The 13,202-nt window shown below is 39.8% G+C and overlaps 1 protein-coding gene across 1 annotated transcript in view; it reads right to left on the minus strand.

The window, feature by feature from the left end:
* The window catches only part of PKHD1 (PKHD1 ciliary IPT domain containing fibrocystin/polyductin), a 456,545-nt gene that overhangs the window by 208,108 nt on the left and 235,235 nt on the right, over positions 1-13,202 (minus strand). The window contains exon 53 of the mRNA XM_081523421.1: positions 11,019-11,265. Coding sequence (XP_081379547.1) covers positions 11,019-11,265 — 247 coding nt within the window. The remainder of the gene's footprint in view (positions 1-11,018; positions 11,266-13,202) is intronic.

Genomic DNA, 13,202 nt, shown 5'->3' on the forward strand with positions numbered 1-13,202 from the left:
CAGTCAACCTCATTATCAATAAGATATTTACCAAGAAGACTTGAATATTTATCTTTAGTGGTCAGAAAGTTCTTTCTGACTCTTTAATTCTTCGCTTTCTGCCATAAGGGTGGTGTCATCTGCATATCTAAAGTTATTGATATTTCTCCCAGCAATCTTGATTCCAGCTTTTGCTTCTTCCAGCCCAGCATTTCACATGATGTACTCTGCATATAAGTTAAATAAGCAGGGTGACAATATACAGCCTTGACGTACTCCTTTCCCAATTTGCAACCAGTCTGTTGTTCCATGTCCAGTTCTAACTGTTGCTTCTTGACCTGCATACAGATTTATCAGGAGGCAGGTAAGGTGGTCTGGCAGTCCCTTTTCTTTAAGAATTTTCCACAGTTTGTCTTGATCCATCAGTCAAAGGCCTGGCATAGTCAATAAAGCAGAAGTAGATGTTTTTCTGGAACTCTTTTGCTTTTTCGATGATCCAATGAATGTTGGCAATTTGATCTCTGGTTCCTCCGCCTTTTCTCAATCCAGCTTGAACACCTGGAATTTCACGGTTCACATGCTGTTGAAGCCTCACTTGGAGACTTTTGAGCATTACTTTGCTAGCGTGTGAGATGAGTGCAATTGTGCAGTAGATTGAACATTCTTTGGCATTCCCTTTCTTTGGGAGAGTTGGGCTATAATGAAAGCTGACTGCCAAAGAATTGATGCTTTTGAACTGTGGTGTTGGAGAAGACTCTTGAGAGTCCCTAGGACTGCAAAGAGATCCAACCAGTCAATCCTAAAGGAAATCAGTGCTGAATAGTCATTGGAAGGACTGATGCTGAAGCTGAAACTTCAATACTTTGGCCACCTGATGAGAAGAACTGATTCATTGGAAAAGACCCTGATGCTGGGAAAGATTGAAGGTAGGAGGAGAAGGGGATGACAGAGGATGAGATGGTTGGATGGCATCACTGCCTTGATGGACATGAGTTCGAACAAGCTGCAGTAGTTAGTGATGGACAGGGAAGCCTGGCATGCTGCAGTCCACGGGGTAGCAAAGTCGGCCATGACTGAGCGACTGAACTGAACTGAGTGGTCAGAAAACCTCCTCTGCACACATGTAAGCAACTGCACTAACAGTGGGCCTGGCTTCGGAAAATGCAAAGATTTCCTTATGAACTTAGATTTCTTCTATCCAAGTTGAATGTTCTCAGTTAAACTATTTTTAGATTAGAGTTTTGGTTTTATTTTTAATTATAGACCAAGAGAATTCTATTTGTTCAAATGCATCCATCTGTTCATATTTAATTCCTCTGATCTATATTTTGTCACTTTCTTTGCCTTACCAACCCATATTTTGTCACTCTTAAGACATCATGTTTCTGTCCAGAAATACTTCTTCATCCCAGCAGTGTGGCCTCAAGAATCCCCCTGGTCACTTTGATGAGACTTAATTATTTCATTTTTTTAATTTATTTTAATTGGAGGCTAATTACAATGTTGTGGTTTTTGCCATACATTCACATGAATTTTCTATCAGTATCACATTTACAAATCAGTTTTAGGATCTAATTTATCCAGACTCCATTACTATAGATTGCAATAGCAATCACTGAAGGAGTCATTTTCAGGCCATACTCCCCAGTTTCTGAAGACCCCTATACACACGATCCCGTTTTCAAATGCTAACATCAATTCAGTTCTATTTGTCTTTGGGACTTCTGTAGCTTCTTTTCGATCCCGTTCTTCCAACCAGTATCCAACCTGATGCTAACTCCTTGATCAACTGGAGAACCAACCATATAGCACATTGTGATCCTAAATCATTCTTTCCTCTTTCTTCTTCATGCACTGCTTGGATTCTATCAAGCTGCCCCATCCATCTCAACGGAGGTTCGTGCAGGACACAATTTCACAGGCACTTGTGGACAGCATGAGCTTTCTTCAGGGCGATACAGGTAGAGAAGGAGGTTATCAAATATTCCTTCATCACAGTTGGTAGTGGAAAGAGCCGCACAGTGCATTCTAAAAACCAAACCCGAATGGGAAAGACCCATCTCCCAGGAGGCAAGATGCCTTGTGTTGACTGTCACCCCGAGGGCCAAAAATTCGTGGTCAAATCAGCTTCCATCCTTCTAGGCCAAATGCCAGCAGTGACAGTGGTGGGCTCTTCTGAAAAGCACCCAAAGAACATTCAGAATAGAAGAATACCATGAAAAGAATTTACCAACCATAATTACGACAATTTTCTCTTGCCCTAAATAGCCACTAATTTCCCCATGCCCTAAATAGCCACCAATCTCCCTCTCTTTACTGTTAATGAAGCAAAGGAGCACACTGAAGTATTTCTAATTTGGAGGAGCCAAGGGAGTCTGCATGGGCCATTAGCAGCAGAGAGCTTCATTACTAGGCGAAGAAGTCTGTCCCTGAACTTCGCGTGGCTTTATGTGCAAGAAATCAGGAGGCAACCAGTCCATTTGAAATGTTAACCCTTACCTTGGCATCAACAACAGTTCCTGGATACAATCAAAAAGACAAGAAAACTACAAGCTTTTCCTTTTCTATGAGGGAGCATTTTTTTTTTTTTTAATCACCAAGCCTGTTTTTCATTCAGGGACATTTTCCTTTAGAAATATAGCAGCATCACTTGATAAAACTCCCCAACCAAAGTCTCAAGTTACAATACTAGTTGCATCAACAGTTCTGTAATTTAATGCCCAGATACTATGTGGAACTGTTGAGTGTATACTGCCCACAGAGGATTTGTTATGCAATCAACAATACCGATGAGAACAAATATTAACTCCCCGGTTTGTGTTTACCATTAGCTTACTTTTCCTGAGGGTCCATATCTCTGTGTATTAAGACAAACACTTAACTGAGCTCTAGATGCCCTGTATTTGGAACAATTGCAAAGTAAACCCCTTATAATTATGCATCTCCTAAGCCAACACATCATAATAACTAGCCCCAAATGGTGCTGTTGGCATCGCCTGGATATTCATGCTTGCTGATGTTACTCTCATCTTTTACTGCACAAAGAAGAAAAAAATCAAAATGTTGAGCACAGCCAACAGATTTTTGTGGCATGATTTTTCTCGAGCATCTTTAAAATACACTGGACTTCTAAGAAGTCCTTGTCAGAAGCTCTCTATGTCCTTTGTTTTGAAGTCTTATTTTTGCATAAGTAGCCCATCCTACACAGATTGCTAACTAACTGTGCTATCCCCTTGCTTTTCTGGCCTATAAATAAACTGCCTCTCTCCATTGGTAAATAACAATAACAAATATATTTTTAAAGAAAAAAAAAAAGAAGATTTTGTCAGAGGATGACTATTCTATCTACTGATCTGCCATCACTCAGTAATATCTGATGTGTATCAGTAAGAAGTCTTCGTATATACTCTTATTGATTGAGAAACAAATATTTCTCCTTCTGAGTAAGAAACCTAAAAAGAGAAAAGAAATTATAACCCTCGGTTTTTGCCCCAAACTTGTAACAATCCTTAAATTCACATAAAAAATAGAACAAGTATAGAGATGCAAGCCATGTAATTTAATAATCTTGCATTTCTAGGGACCCCTCGTACACTGTTAGGGCTTCCCTGGTGGCTCAGATGGTAAAGAATTTGCCTGCAATGCAGGAGACCCGGGTTCGATCCCTGGGTTGGGAAGATCCCCTGAAGAAGGGAATGGCAACACACTCCAGCATTCTTGCCTGAAGAATTCCATGGACAGAGGAGCCTGGCAGGCTACATTCCATAGAGTCACAAAGAGTCAGACACAACTGAACGACTAACACTTTCACTTTCACTTCACCCACACACTGTTAGTGGGAATGTAAGCTGGTGCGGCCACTGTGTAAAACAGCATGGAGGTTCATTAGCAAACTAAAAATAGAATTATCATATGATCCAGCAATCCCACCCCTGGGCATATATCTGGACAAAACTATAATTTAAAAAGATACATCTACCCCTATGTTCATAGCAGCACTGTTCACAATAGCCAAGACATAGAAACAACCTAAATGCCCATTGACAGATGAATGGATAAAAGTTATTTTTATGGCCAATGGAATACTACTTGGCCATAAAAAGGAATGAAATAATACCATTTGCAGCAACATGGATACAGGTAGAGATTATCATACTAAGTAAACTAAGTCAGAAAGAGAAAGACAAATACCATATGATATCACTTAAATGTGGAATCTAAAATATGGCACAAAGGAACTTATCTATAAAACAGAAATAGATTCATAGACATAGAGATCAGACTTGTGGTTGCCAAGGGAGTAGAAGGAAAAAGGATGGACTAAAAGTTTGAAGTTGGTAGATGCAAGCTATTACATTTAGAATGGATAAACAACAAGGTCTTAATGAACAGCACAGGGAAGTATATTCACTATCCTGTGGTAAACCGTAATGGAAAAGAATATTTACAAAGAGCATATATATGTATATAACTGAGTCACCTTGCTATATAGCAAAGATTGGCCCAATATTGTAAATCAACTACGCTTCAACAAAAAAATAATAATCCTTGAATTTCTGGCAGGTATACCCTGACATCACTCCTCCATGACTTTGCTGATGTATATTTCTGTTTATCTCTTTTCAGAGTCAGCTAAAGCAATAATAATTGATTGTCAAGTCCCAAAATCAACCTAGCATCTCCTCAAACATAGTATTTACAGTTTTTGCAACATACTTGACAAAAATTCTTGCCTGTTACATCTTGATCCTTAAGAGAAGCAGTAGCTATCTACACTTGATCTATCCATACCTTAGATACTATTGCATCTTTAGCTTAATCTGTGGGATGAAGTTGGTATGGCTATCTCAGAACATGAGAATACTATCCTTAAAGCTACACAACCCCAAGGTAGACAACTACCTGTCAGGAATACTGAAAAGCAATTCCGTGCATCAGGCAGGTAGTTACAAAGCCCACCCTCCCTTTTATATCTATGCACATCTGGTACTGGTAGGACTGACTGACATCCACCCACGAGTTTATCACCAGCCCTTCTTCCCAACTCCATGTTCAGTGACATCATGATGTTAGCCTTATCCCAGTCATGTGACAGTATTTTCACCAAGGAATTAGGCAAATGCTACAAAACAGGCTTTTATTCTAGTCATAAAACAGGTACCAGCACACCCCCGGGCCCCTTTATTATTCATGAAATTTAATAACCATGGAGTATTGTTGATGCTCTTCTTTGGTCTGGGCTCCATTTTTATGTTTAGCTCTTCTTCTGTTTTACTTCTGTATCCTCTGCTGCCTAGAGAGGATAAAACTTCTTGGAATTTTCCTGTCTCACATGGGTTTTTGTTGTTTTTTTTTTTTGAGAACTGAAAAGATACCATTAGTGATGCTATGCCTATTTATCCCTAGGAAGAGAGTTAGGCGATTGTTAGAGGAAAAGCTAGGCCACAATTTCCATTTGAACTCTTCTTTACTTTTACATTCACAGAGGCAGGGGGTGCCTCGTACTCTGAATACTGACACATTAAGAGCAGTTCCATAGGTAAACACTGAATGTAAGCTCTACAGGAGAGGATATTAAGCAAGATCTAAGAATCAAGGTGATCAACAACAACATTAACCTTTTCTATTCTAGGAGAAATAGGAAGGAAGAGACAGAGAGCATGAGTGAATCAAAAACTGTGTCCGGAAAGGCTCCAGATTCCACGACTTTCTGGGAGGTTTCTGGATCAGTGCGATGTCTTGTGACTATTGGAAAGTGTTCCCTATCTTTCAAGAATTGGATTAAGTTTCATTTGAACAAACTTAATTCCCTTGCCAGGCATTTGTTTCTCAGAAACATAATATCTGTATTTTATTCTATTAGTAGTGAGTTTATATGTTGTTTTATCAATCATAAATGTAGAGACTTTTGAAAGACAACATTTACTGAGCACTTACTACATGCCTGACAATGACCCCATGAGTGAAGTAACATTTTGCTTTTTTTACTGTCTTGAGAACTGAAGCAGAAAGAGGTGAAGTAACTTGTCCAGGAATGTACCTAGGAAGTGGCAGAGGGAGGGCGGTTTATGAGTTATACCCACAAATGATTCTTAATTACTTCTTTATTCTTCAGCCTTTGAAAAATAATTTCAAACATATGCATATAGCCAGACTTTCTTTTATGTACTTCCTATTAAAACTCAGAAGGACTGGCTAGCCAACCTACAACATCTTGTAAACTCTTTTAATTTCTCCCACATTCGGTTCAGTACATAATTGGAAGACAGATCAAGGCCTGATTTACTGATATTTGAATAAATCTGTGTCAACTGAAGGAGCTGTAGAGTGCTCCAAACCAAAAAACAAATAATTCCCAGATGGTAATTGTGAAAGTTGGTTCTCATTCTCCCCATCACAATTCTGTGCATCTATACCACCAGGAAAAGAAAATGTTCGCAAATGTATGCAAACTGCTATTTCAGTAGGGGTGGGGTAGGGGCGGGGTGGAGAAGAAATCAGCTGTTAAAATAAATTGTCTGATCAACTGACAGCCCCAGGCAAGCAAAGCCCAGAAGACATTATGAAAGGATATTCTTAAGTATTTGATGTTTCTAGGAATGAACTAAAGACTTAGGATAGTATTTTAATCCTGGATCTTCTAAAGAAAAGTTAAGTGCTGTGGACTCCTCATAAATAGGTCCTAAGAGAGAAATGGACAATAAGAACATGAGAGGAAGATCTGGGAGAGTTCACAATTTCTTAAATGATATTTATTTATTCAATACTAATTTTATTGGGTCACTTTATGTTCAACATGGTATTGGGTAACATAATAGAAAAAAAAAAACAAAAAAATCCCACTATCTTTGTCCTACTTACCATGTATGAGAAGGGACGGGTGATTTACAAGCTATGTAGGAGCTGTGAGTATTGATTAGAGAAAGTATAGAAAAAGCCAGCACACAGCAGGGATACAAAGCTGTGCAGAAAGCTCGGGGAAGCTCACCAGGGTAAACTACCTTCATGCTGAGTTCATGGAAGCTGAACCTTATGGATTGAAAAGCACAAAGAAGTTGAGTGTGGCTGAGGCATAAAATTCAGGGAAAGAGGGCAGAGCATTGAGAAATGATCCTAGAAGTATACAACAGACAGGAGTAGGTCATGAAGTGCCCTTGAGACATTAAAACTGGCAGGCTTTCACTGGGAGGCACTGGGAAGGCCCTGATGAAGTCTCAAGCAAGGGAATGCATGGACGGCAGGACCAGATCTGGTCTACAAAGACTCACAAGTTTAAGGATAGGATCCCAGCAAGGTGGCAAGCTAAGTGGCTGCTGCACTTAAAACAGGTGAGATCTGAGTGTCAGCTTGGACTAGAGAAGTTAGGAAGGAGAGAAGTAATAAAACTCACCAGGGATTTTTTTAGGAGAGGAAATGGACTGGACATGGTAGGTGATTTCTGTGAGCAGATGAGTCAAGGATAACTCTTATTTCTGGTTTAGGTAATTGAATTGTTTATCTGAACACCCAGAGATTCTTAACACTCAATAGATCCGTGGAATAAAGATGTTAAGTTTGGTTTTGACAAGTTGTGTTTGAGATGGCTACTGAATACTCTAGCAGAAATATTGAAAGCACTACTGCTCAATGGAAAGACAATGCAAGCCATAAATGCAAGCCACAGATAGAACCTTAAATTTTATCCTAGCCACACTGAAAAATGTAAAAGAAACAAGTAAAATTAATTTATTAATATATTTAACCCAATATATTCAAAATCTTAGATAATCAATATAAAAAATCATTGAGCTATTTTACATTCTTTTTTTCATACAAAGTCTTAGAAACAAGATGCATAATTTACACTTATAGCGCATCTCCATTTGGATGAACCACATTTCACGTGTTCAGTGGCCACCTGTGGTGAGTGACTACAGTATTTGTCAGGGCAGATCCTAGGGGCAGTTGGATAAATGAGTCTGGACTTTCATAAAGCAGCATCAGCGAATGTTAACTGAGGCTGTGAAACAGTCCAGATCACTTGGGAAGAGCATGACTTGAAAGCTTCTTGAAGAATCTTAAGGAACACTAGCATTGGAAGGTCAGGAAGAAGAGCTTACAAAGGAGGTCTGGAAGGAGCACACGATAACCTACTGGTGACGTGATCCTTGTCCCAGGTAAGCATCTCGATACAGAAGAGTTTTAGGATCAATACGTCCAGGGACTGTGTGAGCCATTTTGCCATGGTGAGGCCTCTGGGGCAAACGGGGTTGATATTTTTCTGAAATGAGGTCCTGACTTATACTGGCAGAGCTACCACTTCCTGGTCTTACCAGGAAGGATGGGGTTGAGAGAGATTGGTAGAAATAGAAGTCAGGAAAGAAATGCTATTCTGAACACCAGTGGCCCCTTAAGAAAGCACGTTTTTAGAACTTGCGAGTAAGAGAGAACTCACCCAGACTAAACATGTCATTATTTTTAACAAAACAGAACATAGACTCTGCCTTATAGAGGGTGGGAAATTTTTCTTCACAGAAATATTATTTATTATTGCCAACTTTAAACATTTTTATGCCTTGGTCAATCCAACTGTGAGGATGAAGTCAGAGGAAGCTACGAAACCAGAAGTGCCACAAATGTGGGCACCCATCACTCTTGGAAAAGGCAGTGAGGGAAGGTTGTCAATGTCAAACACAGAATCTATAGTGAACATGGACCAGGAGGAGCCTCCGAGGAAGAGATCACACCCCAAGTACTCAGGTGTTAGTTAGCGGGCAGGGGTGCCCCATTTAGGCAGCTGTGCAGACCTCACGCCCTACCCCCTAGGCACCTGGGCTGAAGAGGCAGGAGGGGGCTAAATGTTGAAAGGAAAGAGGGCAGGGTCCATGTGCCACATCAGATCCCCATCAGCAAGCAACCCCAAACGATGGGGACTGTGAGAGCTTTGCAAATCAACTCTTAGGGCGCACACTCCAGGGCAAATAATACAGCAAATTAATCCTTTCTCCATGAAATGCCACAAAGTTTGTATCTACGTGGAATTCAAATTGCTCATTAGCTCTGACATGTTCCTAATGAGGTTATAATGCTCTGGGACAGAGATCAAGTCACTGAACACAAATAACTAGGGGCAGAATCTGGAAAGATCAAGTTAGAAAGACCTGAGGGCAGTGCTTCTAAAACTTGAGTATAAATTCCCCAGGGGATCTGACTCAGGACGTCCAGGGTGAGTTTGAGATTCCCTGCATCTAGTCCCAGGTCACACTGATGCACTCTGACTAGCAAGGCCTTAGAGATCATCTAACCTAACCATGTCGCCCCAGAGATGAGGACACAGGGCTAAGAGACTCATAACTGGGAGTGTGCTGAGCCTTCCTTGGGCTTGGAGTCATTGAGCATTCGTCCACAGATCTGTGAATCAACCTGAAAATGTTTAAATAGAAGCCTAGGGAGCAGAGTGACCAAACATCTTGGTTTTCTCAAGACTGAAGGGGTTTCTGGGACATGAGATTTTTTATTTTAAAACCAAGAAAATTCCAAACAAACCAAGGCAAGTGTTTCATCCTAGTAGGGGTCTTTTGAATCTACTCAGAATATAGTATCAGGATTATTCTCTTTTAGACCTTGTCAGTCCTTGAGTGCTGGGATCATGACTTGCTGCCAAAGCAAGCACCTAGGTGTCTTGTCCTGAAGACCTCCAAGGACAGATGCTCAGAAGGATTACAACTGCAGAGGCTTCTAATGTCACACCGCTAAATGCCACCCTCAGAGGCAGTCTCCCAGTAGGTTTCCAAGTAAGACATAGAAAAGGAATATCAAGAACCCAGAGAAATCAGTGTTATACAAGAACATAATGTTCTTTTTAACTATACAAATCTATTTTTTCATTAAAAAAAACATGCATTTAAGAAATAAATGGCTCAATTTTGTAAACCTCAAAATTCTCATTAAAAACATCTTTGTTAAAATCACAAAAAAAATAAAAATCAGGACGCATCCCTAAGAATGAAAGGCATGCTCTGCATAATCAAAATGATTAGAAATGAAAACATATTGTTCCATACTGTTATTTTACTCACTGGAATTGGGTTCATTAACATTAGATAGAATAATAAACAGCTTGAAAAGCAAAAGTGGAACGTTTTTCAGACAATTCCATGCTAGCAGGGTATTACTAAAGTGTCTAAAACAGAATGTCAAGATATGGATGGCATATGCATTCAGAATGCAGACTTAGTGCAAACCTGACCATACTGACTCCCTCTCTGTGGAGTTTACCTGTTTAAATAAGATGCCAGCATAATCTGGCTGAAGCACCTGACTTCATATTCATGAAGTTAGGACACTTAAAACAAAGGAGAGAAAGGAGTGTGGCTAATTATATACAATGCATTTGAAATAGGTAAAAGATAGAACCCTAGTCACTCAGCAATCATTACCTGGAAATTAAAGGGGGCAGAAGCAATCCTATTATGCATTACAAACAGCCCAGCTCCTGACTTAATGGTAGTTAGAGTAGCATAAACAAGGAGTTCTTGCTCCAATATTAAATAGGATATGTATTGTACAAATCCGATAGTTCACAAAATTAACAAGGAAAATGAACTAGGGTGAAGCAACTTCACAAGTAATAGGGAGCATCAGCAATGCTTCCCTGGAGCACAGCAAACACTTAAAAAGAGCTCGGGGAGAGCAGGTGCATATAAATGAGAATAGACATTATTAGAATTTATTAATACCCCTTTTAATTTAAATACATTTCAATTCTTTGTTGGTTGCAAGTCTTTTCGAGAAGAAATTATTAACTCAAAATGCCAATAAGTGGTCAAGGACTATGAGATGTGGTCCACCGTTAATGAAAATTAGCTGTCATTTAAATCAGCCTAAAACTACCATAAACTTGTGATATGACAGCTGTCAAAATTATCCCATATCACTTCTGTAGAACTAAATACACCAAACAGAATCTGGAAAACAATTTCTCTTCTACAAATATCAACAACCTGAATGATATATACATGTCCATTGACAAGCCAAAATGTAAAGCTAATTCAACTTACAAGCCAATAGACATCCGATGAAAGAGAACATTTTCCTCACAGACACTGCCATGGACAAGCTGGCTGAAGCTGGCTTTGACCACACAAGAAGCTGGAAGTGTTTCCATAGAAGCAAGAATGTGACTTCTATTTTTTCCAGACAGAGACCCATCCAAGTCTTCCAAAATGGCTGCATGAGGAGATGGAAATGCTACCAAGTTTGGAGAGTTCATCACCTTCAACTGGCTGGTCTTCACAGTAAATCCACCTATAAGTTGGAAGAAAGACTGTGACACAAAGGCACAAAAGAATGTGATCACAAATGGCAACTGAAGTCACTGAGTTATTTTCAGTATTTTAAAATTGCATATTTATACAGTTTAACAATTTACTCACTTATTTGTCCAAGAAAAAAATATATATCCTGAGTTGACTATATGTCAGGCTCTGTGGTATGTGCTGGAGACAGAGTGAAATAAGAATAGTAGGGGCACTGTCCTCATGCAGCCTGTATTGTCAGGCAGTGATTCCCAACCAGGGGTGGTCTGCCCTGCAGGGGACATTTGGTACCATTTGCAAGCATTTTTGGCTGTCACAACTGAGTGGACAGCAGTACTATGGGCATCTGGTGGAAAGAGGCAAGGATGCTACCCAGCATTCTATAACGCACAAGAGAGCTCCCACAACAAACAATTATCCAGTCCCAAACGCCAAGGGTGAGAAATGGTGGTCTACTGAGAGTGACACAGAACATTACTAATTACTAAATGCTAAAGGTGCCGTGGGCTAGTCTTTCCATCTCTCTGCTCTAGTTCTTCTAAGGCAAATCTAACCCTACTTCTTATGAGATTTACACTTTAAACATTTGCCCTCAAAAGCCATATTCAATCAATCACATGGACAAATAGTAACACTCTTTATAGGTATCAGCTCTCGGGCTACATGTCTTAGCAGGGTTTCCCTCACACCTCCTTCATATGATTCTCTGGTTCTGCTATCAGTCAGTTGTCCTGGAAGAAACAATGGCAGTGGTCTTCTAATACTCACCCCCCTGTCATTAAAATTTAAAAACTCGGGACACATCTCTTAGTATATATGCTACCATATTGCTGTATTATGTACCTTATAAAATACATAGAAAAGGAAAAATGTAAAATAAGATATAAACAAAGAGAGGCCCTAATGCTTTCATTCTCATCCCAGTAAAGTCTGTGCACTCAACTGTCATTCATTCAAGATGATACAATCCCACCTCAGAAACTTCTGTGTGTGTCTGTGCTAGTCACTCAGTCGTGTCCAACTCTTTTTGACCCCATGGACTGTAGCCCGCCAGACTCCTCTGTCCTCTGTCATCTCAAGGAAAGAATACTGGATTGGGTAGCCATTCCCTTCTCCAGGGGATCTTCCCAACCCTGGGATCAAACCCAGGTCTCCTCCATTGTAGGCAGATTCTTTACCATCTGAGCCACCAGGGAAGCAACTTGTTGTTTATCTAACACCACAAGCAATTCCATAATTCAGCTATATTGGATTTCTTTGCAACTTCCCAATCATAACTTGCTCTTTGAATTTTTTTTTGCATATGCTATTCCTAATAGGTAAAAACTTTTCTCTGCCTCTTCCTTCTTGCACACTTCTCTTCACCTTTCTAAATCCTGCTCAAGGCACTCTATGATGAAGTCCTACCTGGCCCCCTTCCTTGCTGTTCCCCTCCTTGACCTTGCTCGATCCTCAAGTATTGGATTCATCATACTATTACATTCATTGGCTCAGACATTTATTTTTGTGCCTAGATGGAAAGCTCCTGGAAGACAAGAGGAGCTTGTCTTCTCTTGCTTTTCATCTCTGAACCACTATGTGCTTTTCATCTCTGTACCACTCAGTTCCTTAAACAGAATCTGGACTAAATAGTTTTTAAACAGATGTAAGAGATGGCTTAGCCAAGGACATCCAGGGAGAAGAGATTGGAGCTCATAGGAGTAGCTTGCTCCTTTTCAGTGTCTTAAGAATGATATGAGACAGTGAAGTTATTAACTAACTGAGGAATTAATATATGAAGTGATTGTCTTAAGGCATTTTTTATCCCTATTATCATTTTTACAATCTTAAACTCAGATGCCACCCAAATAAAAACAATTTTTGGCTCTGTCTATAGAGGGGGGATAAAAAGCAAAGTGGAGACTTACTGATTATTCATTTAATTAA

This window comes from Giraffa tippelskirchi, chromosome 8 (genome assembly GCF_054371585.1).
Source record: "Giraffa tippelskirchi isolate mGirTip1 chromosome 8, T2T-mGirTip1v1.2.pri, whole genome shotgun sequence".
NCBI lineage: Eukaryota > Metazoa > Chordata > Mammalia > Artiodactyla > Giraffidae > Giraffa > Giraffa tippelskirchi.